At 41.4% G+C, this 10,721-nt stretch overlaps 1 protein-coding gene and 1 pseudogene across 2 annotated transcripts in view; both read left to right on the top strand.

Moving 5' to 3' along the window:
• Positions 1–7,282, top strand: part of LOC109485302 (dual specificity mitogen-activated protein kinase kinase 6-like) — a 16,954-nt gene extending 9,672 nt beyond the window's left edge. Inside the window, exons 1-9 of one of the 2 annotated variants that reach the window (XM_019788840.1) lie at positions 829–938; positions 1,503–1,622; positions 2,832–2,948; positions 3,246–3,297; positions 3,558–3,685; positions 4,224–4,301; positions 4,666–4,805; positions 5,399–5,444; positions 5,771–7,282. In XM_019788840.1, the coding sequence (XP_019644399.1) occupies positions 900–938; positions 1,503–1,622; positions 2,832–2,948; positions 3,246–3,297; positions 3,558–3,685; positions 4,224–4,301; positions 4,666–4,805; positions 5,399–5,444; positions 5,771–5,860 (810 nt within the window). In that variant the 5' untranslated portion in view covers positions 829–899 and the 3' untranslated portion in view covers positions 5,861–7,282. Of the gene's footprint in view, positions 1–828; positions 939–1,502; positions 1,623–2,831; positions 2,949–3,245; positions 3,298–3,557; positions 3,686–4,223; positions 4,302–4,665; positions 4,806–5,398; positions 5,445–5,770 lie in introns of those variants that run through there. The other variant, XM_019788829.1, reaches the window with a different exon arrangement.
• Positions 7,283–8,977: 1,695 nt separating this feature from the next.
• LOC109481989 lies at positions 8,978–10,688 on the top strand (annotated as a pseudogene).
• Positions 10,689–10,721: the final 33 nt, after the last annotated feature.

Here is a 10,721-nt window from a genome sequence, read left to right as displayed (position 1 = left end):
TATTCTGTTGCAGCCAATATTTCAGTTGTGACAGTAATGTCTACAGTAACAATTTGCAAGCTTACCTGTCTGCACCAAACTATAATAGCTGAACCCAAAATGTCAATCATATATCCCCAGGGGGGTAGTGGAGATGCTCCAGTTCCGGTGGGCTTGACAGGAAATCTCCTCCATAAAATCTATTTCTACCATACACTAATCACTGGATGAGCACAAATAACCACAAAATCCTGTGAATCTAACTCTACTTGTCTACTCAATTCATAATACAAAATCAGATCACTATGAAAATTCATTGCATTGCATCTGTTTTACCTTCCTCTGATGAATTAAATCAATGTGGGACAGAGGAAAAAAGCCTGTTAGGTTGTCATTAAGATGAAAGGAAGGGCTAGTATATTACATTAATTTGTATCTGGCTTGAACCACCTGATACACTTTGCAGCACTGTATTTGTCCCTTTTCCCTCTACAAGATGATTAATGTACAATCGGTTCAGGCTGCAGGTGGATTTAGCCTTTCTAACCTGTGACACTGCAGAGTTCATGATAAATGCATCTGTCTGACTGACATTAGGCCCCTTTCCACCATACGACAGTCACCAAGTGACTGTACAGCGATCACTGGTCCCTCATCAGTCACTGCCTCAAGTGGTGCACATGTACTTGTACTTTATGAAAGATATATGGTAGAACCAGTTACTTTGAACCCCATCTGTATTCTATCCAGGTAACACAGATTTCTATTCTCCCTATTTGTGACATGAAGAGCCAATCCTGCTCATCTGTGATGTGACATTTGTGTCGTGTTGATCCCTGCTTCAGGAGTTTACGTGCAATGCAGATGACCTGAAGCCCATCTGTGAGCTGGGGAGGGGGGCGTACGGCATCGTGGAGAAGATGAGGCACGAGTCCAGCAATACAGTCATGGCTGTAAAGGTCAGACGAGGACAGGATTTTTCAAACTGTTCGAAAAGTCATGAAAATAAGTTGTAATGTACTACATGTCTTTGTAGCGAGTCATTGACAGTCATTCTAGTGTGAAGTTTTAGGCTTACTATGTTGTGATGGATGGAAAAAGGTTGCAGCAACACTTCAATACAGCTATAACAAAGGTTGTTTTGCCCAGGAGCATATCCTGTTCACAGGATCTGATGAAAATAGAAGTTTACATATAGAGCAGGATTCCACATGTAAGTGCATTTACCCGTTCAGCTGGAGGGCTAGTTCTTAGATCTTTTATATTTGGACTCTAATCCACGGCCAAAGCAACAAGACCGAAATTCTGAATAAAGATATTGCCAGGCAGTACAATGTACAGTACAATACAAATATGTGGCTGAATTTATTATTGTAATGCCAACCTCCTTGTTTCCTAATTTCTAGCTTGAGGATATTAAATACAGAATCAAAGAACTGTAATATTGCCACTATGATAGGGTATGTTTGAACACCTTGACTGACTTCGGTGGATACTTTTGTGTGTTTGTTTCCTCCCTCCAGAGGATTCCTGTCTCAGTCAACAGTAAAGAACAGAAACGGTTGCTGATGGACCTGGACATCTCCATGCGCAGCTCAGACCACCCTTGCACAGTAGAGTTCTACGGAGCTCTCTTTAGAGAAGTAAGTCTTCAAACTTTATCTAAATTGTCTCCTGGATTATGTTCAATCAGAATTATGTTTTCCTGGGTAGCAATGCTGAGTTGTTGTTGCTCATTTCCTAAAGGTGAGAGCAATCAAGTGTAAATCTGAGTACATATTAGAAAATGATGTTCAGAGTGATGAAATATGCTTTCATCATGTTTACTGTGTAACAATACAACAAGAAAACTATTATCCAAAGGCATATTTCATTGCAAGAGCACAATGTGGAAGAGCACTGCAAGCAGCTGATAGTAGATATTTGATATAGGATGACAGAAATTAATTCTGAACATCAAAGGGTCTAATAAACCAGGGCCAAGTGCTTGGCAGAACGGCTGTCAATGAAGACGCAATTGATAGAAATTACTGTGGTGAGGCAGGTTAACTTGCCGGCAGTGTCTGTGCAGGAAGATTGAATGCCATGTTGTTGAAGGGAGATATGGAGGGGATTAGGGTAAGATGATGGGTGGAATTACACTGCGCAGGAGGAAGGATTCAGGCAAGAATGAAAATCCATAAAGTCTATGATGTGGTGTAAATATACAATTACCGGTGTGCATCCGCCGGTGTAAAATTAATTCTTTGATTTCAGGAGGATTAGAAGTGATGAAAGCTGACTCTGCTCAGTAATAAAGGCAGGATGTAGCGAGCGCCGTGTAAAATATTACGTGTCTCCAACAATTCTTCCTCTACACTGAGCCAGCTGAAAGAAAAAAGCGTGTATACATGGTGCAAGAAATCGATGTTGACAGTGTCTACCAAAGGGAGTCAGTGAATACAATTATTGGATCATGTTACCATGGATATACTGCGTCATAGCAAGTCTGAATTTGGAGAGCATGTTACCCTTAAGTTCATGTTCTTATCCACTACAAAACAAACTTCCTCTCCCAACTCTTGCCTACCCCTGTGGTGGGACCTCCACAGCAGTATATTCTAATAATATTGGATATTGGATACTATTACTGCTACTCTCTCTCAGAAGGAAACTTGATGGATAAGCAAAGTATACAAAATTTCATTGGTTACTTAAGAAGTAACCACCGGTATGACAGGTTTACCTTTTGATGTGAAAATTGCACAAGTGCACACAGAAAAAGCACACAGTTTAGGCATAGACATTGTGGCATTGTTTGGCTGTCATTATTTCCGGCTGTTTGTAAGGTGTGTTGTCTTGTTATTATCCAGGGTGATGTATGGATCTGTATGGAAGTGATGGACATCTCACTCGACAAGTTCTACAAGAAAGTTTCCAGCCTGGACAAGACCATCCCTGAGGATGTCATCGGCAAAATAGCTGTGGCAGTGAGTTAAATAAGTCATTCATTCTGCTATCTCTTGCACAATCTGGTAGCAATAACACAGTCTAATAACCAGATCCATCTGCACATTACTTGTGTGCAACTTGTAAATGAATCATGACACAATTTAGCATTTGTAATATTCAAAATACATAACTCATACATATCTAATACAAATGAGGATTTACATATACATATATGTGTTAACAGTTGAAATAAAACCTGTAGGTATGTCTGCATAAGACTGTTCACAAGATATAAATCCTTCCATTGTCTTACCAGATGTTGTTGTTTGTTTCAGGTGGTGGATGCACTGTACTTTTTACATGGTAGTTTAAAGGTCATACACAGAGGTAAGGGATGCAGTAAGCTGCTTTTGGATACATGTTACAAAATGTTATGGAAAAGATGTGGTAACACAGGCTAACTCTTGCAAATATTAAGTCTTAACTCGAAGTTGTGATATGACCTACATGTACATAAGATACGCTGTCAAGATTGACACTTGTGAAAGAAATCTGAAGAAAGAATTAATGTTTCACTTTCAGATGTTTAGCTATGGACCAGAATAGGTAAGACAATGTAACCTGCAATACTATTGTCATCTTTACAGACATAAAGCCCTCAAATATCTTGATAGACAGAAAAGGCCGTGTGAAGATCTGTGATTTCGGCATCAGCGGTTACCTGGTGGATTCAGTGGCCAAGACTCTAGATGCTGGGTGCAAGCCATATATGGCGGTAAGGGAAACAGCTTTTACATCATTACTACCCAGTGTAAAGTTTGCCCGTTGTGCTAATTTCCTGCAAAAACTCCTGTTGAGACACCCCAGTACTTGATTACAATGATTGTAAAGCTGAAGATGGTCTGTTGTGTCCCATCAGGTTGTGATACAGGATGTAACCACCCACACTGACACCTGCGTCTCTGCCGACATGTAACAGGATTAAATATTCCCCCAGGTTCCCCAGTTGTGAGCAGTTTAGTAAAAAAACTACATTTTCATTGACAGAAGTATGCTTCCTGCCAGGATATAAGTTATCTGAGAAATAATGCTTTCATATAAAACCTAATTGCAAGGATGTAGCCTCGGGTGACTGGTGGACAGAGACCAGTGTCCAATCGGCCTACTGTGATCTCTACTCTAATCTAATCTAATATTCATGTAGTCCAGAAGATGTTTGATTTGCTATGAAAGAGTTTTATTGTCTTACATGTAGGTCAGTTGGTACTGTATGTCTTTTTGATGGTAGCTATTGCATTATGTTGCATTTCCAGCCAGAGAGGATAAACCCAGATGTGAATCAGAAGGGATATGATGTCAGATCAGACATTTGGAGCTTAGGCATCACACTGGTGAGTCTCAGGAATGTTTTAGGTAATACTGGTAATACAAACTGAGAGCCTCTTCAAGATTGTAAAGTGTTAGGGAAATTTCAAGTCCTCTTAAGAGATAGGATACCAACAGTCCTTGGTATCCAGGCTCAATATGCTCAAGAGAGTCACTCTACAAGTATCATACAACCATATCTGCATTCAATATTTTTGAAATCATGACATTATGTAGTTGCACATCACCTAATCTTGCCCTTATGTTTGCAAATACCAGCTTTCCTATGTCAAATACAGTACAAACATGGTCCTTCTCTTAGATCTAGTTTGATGTGGGTTGTGTACTGTAGAACTGGCCCAAACCGTGTTGTGCTGTGCCTCCTGACAGATTGAGCTAGCCACAGGGAAGTTCCCGTATGAGTCCTGGTTGACGCCGTTTGCCCAGCTGAAGCAGGTAGTGGAGGAGCCGTCCCCCAAACTGCCTGCTGACAAGTTCTCCCCAGAGTTTGTAGACTTCTGTGCGCAATGGTGGGAACTTAACCATTGATTTTCTCATGTTTACGGTGTAAAATCCAGACATATTATTACAATAGGAACAATTCATCATAGCAGCTTGACTGGCCGATCTTTGAAGAAGGAATTCAAAGTTCTTGATTGAATTATGAGCTTAAGCTGTTATCTGTACTTGTAGCATATCTGCGTGTATGGGTGAGTAGACATACTCTTAGAATACATGTATCTGTGTTTTGGCTGAGTACACCTCATTTCCTGCTGCTACATTCCCCACAAACCGTACAAAGGCTAGAGATGCCACAGATTAGAAAATACCTTTGGGACATCACAGCTTTGAATTCATCCTCACATCTCTCATCAGCTCACCACATCAGCAGCCCTCCTACTGATTGCTTTTCACGGATGAAAGCACTTACATGTTGTAAGCTGGGTGATTTGTAACGTGTCGGTCCTTGGCTTTTCCTTCGTCTTTACTGCCTTCTGATCGGTGATTCAGTGGGCCCATGCCAGACTGCACAAATCCATATGGCCTTTTTCTAATGCAACTATGTTCTAGTTGTTAAGTGTTCAGAGTTCCATGAAGTCAGTTAAATTGTTTTCTTTTTCAGCCTGAACAAGAACTGCAAAGAAAGGCCCAACTATGCTGGTCTTGTGGTTAGTCAAGTCTTATCAGTCTTGTTTTTCTTCATTAATGGGGAAGCTGTAGAACAGAAAGATGAGGCAAATGTACAACAGACATTAAAGGCTCAATGTGGAAATGACATTTAGAACATTATCAACAAAACAAAGATATGGGTGGAAAGGTGTTTTGGAGTGGCAGTAATTGTCATCAAATGTAAGTAGGGGTACAAACAATGCTTTGTGATACAGGGAGTCACCGTGGCATGCTGGCAAAGTGGGTACACAACATAATTATGTTACTGAAGAGGAATAGCACCAGATTTGTGTACCACAGACTGATGATACGCTGTCATTTTCAGGAACATGACTTCTACAAGAAGTACAATGAGCAGACAGTTGATGTTGCAGGTTTTGTCACATCAATACTCGGCCCCGACGGCGACCACTAGTCAATAACAAGGAAGAAGGACCAACATCTCAGTTTCTACATGGTGCAGGTTCCCCCCCTTGTGGAGTGGACTCACCCAACTGCTGATATACTGATTGTTAGAATGTACATGTACTTAACGTCTGTCACAGGGTGGTGTAGATTTGTGACCAGAAAGTTGTAGCAGCTGTAAAATTGCTGGAGATGTTAGTACGGACGAGGCTCAGGACTGCAGTATCTACTGCAGATTTTACCAAGTTTAGACTCTTTTATCATTGTTTCAGAATTCTCTTTGTCATTTTATCAAAACTCAATATTTCCATGTTATCAGCAGTCATGGTGTATCATGCACTAAATGTTAAATGTTGTTCAGATGAACAGGATTATGTGAAAGCTTTAAGAAGAGGCACAAGTTTAGGCCATGCCAATTTAATTTGTTGGTTCTGTGATTTAAGAATAATAATTATGTAAAGTGGAAGATGAACATAAAAACAGAGCAGGAGGACCATGCCTCAGCATACACAGTTTTAGGGAGTCAATATTGTCAGCTTCACGTTTTCCACACTGTTTTTGGTCTTTGTCTCTTACTTAATGTTTACAAATGGATCTGCAAACCAAGAAAATAAATTAGTGTGGCCTGACAACTTGTGGCAGCTCATAGTGAGAGAAGGATTTTTGATTATACAGGGAAGGTGTAAGAACATTCAGATGTTATTAGAATGATATCCATTATGGAATACAGTATATATGATACATGTGTACCTGTCCTTGATGTTCACAATGCACACTATGTTTGTTAACTGCTGTCCATGTAGGTCAAGTCAGTCCCACACACAGGTGCACATTATTACACGTTACAAAATTACATTTGAACTTTTAGTCATGATCATGTACATGTATGAATGAGAAAAAAGTCAGGAGGATGAGCTCCTTTTATCAGGTAACCATTGATAGATGTTAAGTACTTAAATGTATGTAGGCAGCATTGCAAGATTGGCACTTTTGTCTCCCAACTCCTTGCCAAAGAGACATACAGAAGAAACTAGGCCTTAGAACTGAAGAAATTATATTCACTGTACATCTATTCTTTCTGCTGGTGTAGTTAGAATAAGTGTGTATTACATGGATGTCTGCCATATTGTGAGACTCTGGTTGTAGCATGTTTAATGAAAAACGTAGGTGCTGTGGATTCAAGATTTTATATCAAACTTAAGCTGCCAACATTAAAAGAAGTGGTTATTCAAAGAACCCCTTATTCAATATACATGTAGAACATTTAATATCTATCACAATGTTTCAGTGTTTAGTGTCCAGCGGGAGGCTCTATCTATTCTATTAACAAAATGATAAATGTGAAGAATTTTATTTCACTTGCTTTGGCTTGTACAATGGGATGCAATTTTCATTCAACAAGATTAAAGGTTGTTGCAACCCACTTATTTAGCTAAAATGTAGCACATTTTTTTTCATGTGAATGTGACAGGTTCTGAACTGGTACATGCCATGTCAGGAATGGTGTGTAGCAAGCCCAACAAAAATCAGCTGCTAATTACTATCCTCACTGTAAACAGTTTCAAAATCTTTATACATTTTCATCCAGGGTGTAATTGTGCATGTAGACAAAAAACTTGTACAGTAGACCAAGAACTTAGTATTATACAGCATATATGTAGTAGGGCTAGCACAGAAAACATCATTTTTATAAACTCAGGCAAATGCTGATGTAAAATGAGGTACATGTTTTCTCTGACTCCACACAAATTACAGGGTAGCCTTTCCAATAAAAGGATACAGTATATAAAAAAAGTATGCTTTATTTTCCCACTGACAAACATCCCCACATGTTCACCAATATACAGTTATAGTACAAACTCGGGCATTGATGTCCAGAGCAGGGGAGCAAAGTCTTGTATTATATAAGTTGTCTGCTTTCTTGGCATTCAATCAAACGTGGCATCATCAGCTTGACAGAACTCCACCAAGCTACCCTCTACTACTCTTAAGTGCACAAGATCACACAAAAGATGTCAGATTCAATATTCTTTCAACCTTTGATCATTTTATTCCTTTGCAACCTGTAGGGTAGTTTCATCCACAGCTGGAAGCCAGCCTTTCAACTTTGCCTGCTTGAGCTGTATGATTATGGGGAGAGCACAGTTGATTAAACAGGATTTTCACCTGCGGACAAATCTGTCCTTTGGTTTGGTTTGGTTTGGGCCGGAAATGCCTGGTAACCAGGTAAACATCTTTTTGATTATTGTAACACTTCAACTCGCAAGCATGCCATATGACACCAGCTTTACCAAATGCATAATGGTGTACACGTAGTGATACAGATACCAGATGATCACTTAACAAGGTTGTACAAATGTATTGCTAGAGGCCATATTTTACATCAGAGCTGTTGATGTTCGCTTCTTGTTTTTTATTACGTGACGGCACTCATGTTGCACGAAGCATTGAATGGTCCAAACAAGTAGACGATGGAAAATGAAGATGGCGTACTATTTTACGTTACTGTCACATCTGAAAATGTATGGACTTATGCTATGCTGTTGACAATGCCCAGTATGAAAGCACATTTCAATACCTGATTATGATATAGATTGTAAGATAGGATGTATTCTGTAACGCGTTAACGTTATATCTTAACTCAGTGATAATGCTATTGTGTACTTCGGCTTTAATTTGCTCAAGAAGTTTGTATTAAGATGAAACACAAGATGGAAAAAACTGCCAAATGTCTTTCTTGTCTTTGTACATTGAACCTACATTTAACCAAGGAGGTTCAATCAATACTCCTTCACTTTTGCCAACCCCACAATGCCATATAAATGAAAACCAACCAAACAGATGTCAGGACGGAAAATCGTAACTCTCTATTCTCATTTAGCGGTATTTCCAATTTTAGGGAAACGCGCGGCAAACCTGGCAGTTCAAAGCACTTCAATGGTGTTGAAATCGCCATGGATCAGAACCGCCGCGTAGCGGCAAAGAAAATCTTTGCAGGAATGGAGCACTTGTAATGAAGGGACCAGGAAATACATTGTATGATTGTACACATACGCGAATGGCCCAGAAAGGTAGGCAAAAAAAAGGTCTTTACCTTTCAAATCTAGAAAAAAAGGAGTGCTGTTATTTGGGGCGAAGTCAGTACCAGTCCGTTAGCTGGTTTCACACGGTGTTGAAAATATGGAACTCAATGATACGGATGTGTTTCATTGACTCCGACTGAAGTGTGCGCGAGGTCCACTTAAAAAGCCCTTAACAACCTTAACACACCAGTGCCCTAAACATGGCTACAGGCACCAGACAGGACGTGTCCGACCAGCACAGAAAAATCTACGCCGAACTGTGTCGACTCCTTTTTGAAGGAACAACTCTTGTCCTTCCTATAGCGTACGGGCAAATAGACGAGACGGGATGCAAAGGATGCGACAGTGGCTCAGAAGACGAAGAGACCGGCGTCGGGAATGACGGTAACGCCCTGTCCCTGGACTGCATTGCTTTTGCCAAGCAGCTTCGGCGGGTGGGTGCATTTCGTCAGGCTTTGTCTGACTGGGGTCACAAGATGCTTGTGTCCAGGATGCCGATCCTACGAGTCGAGATCCACACGATACTGCAGATCCTGGGAGGACAGGCAGCCAGGGCAGAACTGGACGACCTCTACCAGACGTGCCTGCAGCCCATGGACGACAAACAGATGACGTACTACATCGAGGCTGTCAGACTGTGGAACGCTCGTGAGGCTAAGGTGGAGGAGGGCGACGAACTAGCTGAACTACAAGACGTGTTGAAAGCCTACTGTTTGATGGATTGTGAGGACAGCCACTCGTCCGTTGAACCAGCCGATACAACAGACACTCACCTGGACACATCTACTCAGTCTACCGCTAGCTCGAACGTACACCCGCCACAGTGGATCGATGTCCCTATCGCACCTCAGGAAACTAATAACACCACAGAAAATATTGAAAAAGCCTGGATGGATGTGACAGGAAAAAGGATTGAGCTAGAGGTGGAGAAACAGTTTGAAGCAGCAGCTGCGGAGTCACAGAAGTGGGACCAGGATGTCTCACGGGCGGAGGAGAAGGCCAAACAACAGGTGGAATCACGTGTTCGGAAGGTGGAACATAGTTTGAATTTGGCTTCAAATTTGTCGAAGAGAGACGAGACGTCGAAAAATTCTTTTCTACATCTGGATAGGAAAGAAAGAGTTGCCGCAGCAGAAATAGATGTAAAGGAACAGCGCATACGGTTCGAGGTGGACCGGTTGGCGGGACGCACTGAATACAAAGCGGGGAATGTGAAGAAGCACGTCCAACATATCGAGCGCGACACGACCAGCGTGCTGAGACAGGGGACATTTCTGAAGGCGAAAATGGATCGAAGAGACTTTCAGAAATGGAATGAAATGGAAAAGCATGAAGACTTCAGAAGATCGGCAATACAAGAAAGTATGGACAAAACCATGGAGACGGTGGCGGGTATGGAGCGACGGTTCTGGGAGAACATCACGGCCCGTACGGACTGTATGTGGGACGCGATGGCCAAGCAACTGAGAGACATGGAGAAGGACTTCGACAAAAGTTATAAAAGACTCGATAACGTTGCCACAGAGCTAGGGGAGAGGCTCGCGTTGATAGATCGTCAAATAGGGCCTGTGTCAGTGAGTGTGGCTGAAAGCTATTCTTCCCAAGATGCATTGACAGAAAGTGCACTTTCCTTGGCCGTGACAGCACGAGATCAGGACATGCAGTCAGACACCACGTCATGGAACAGTCTGGGCAACTCTAGAGGAGAGAAGTAACATATATATGGAGAAGGGCTTGGACGAAAGTCATGGTTAAACACTTTGATTGCCATTCCTCTCACTCAATGGA

The sequence above is a fragment of the Branchiostoma belcheri genome, unplaced genomic scaffold, assembly GCF_001625305.1.
Source record: "Branchiostoma belcheri isolate BF01 breed outbred unplaced genomic scaffold, Haploidv18h27 scaffold11, whole genome shotgun sequence".
NCBI lineage: Eukaryota > Metazoa > Chordata > Leptocardii > Amphioxiformes > Branchiostomatidae > Branchiostoma > Branchiostoma belcheri.
Note: the sequence above shows the minus strand (reverse complement) of the source record. Positions and strands in the feature narration are given on the sequence as shown.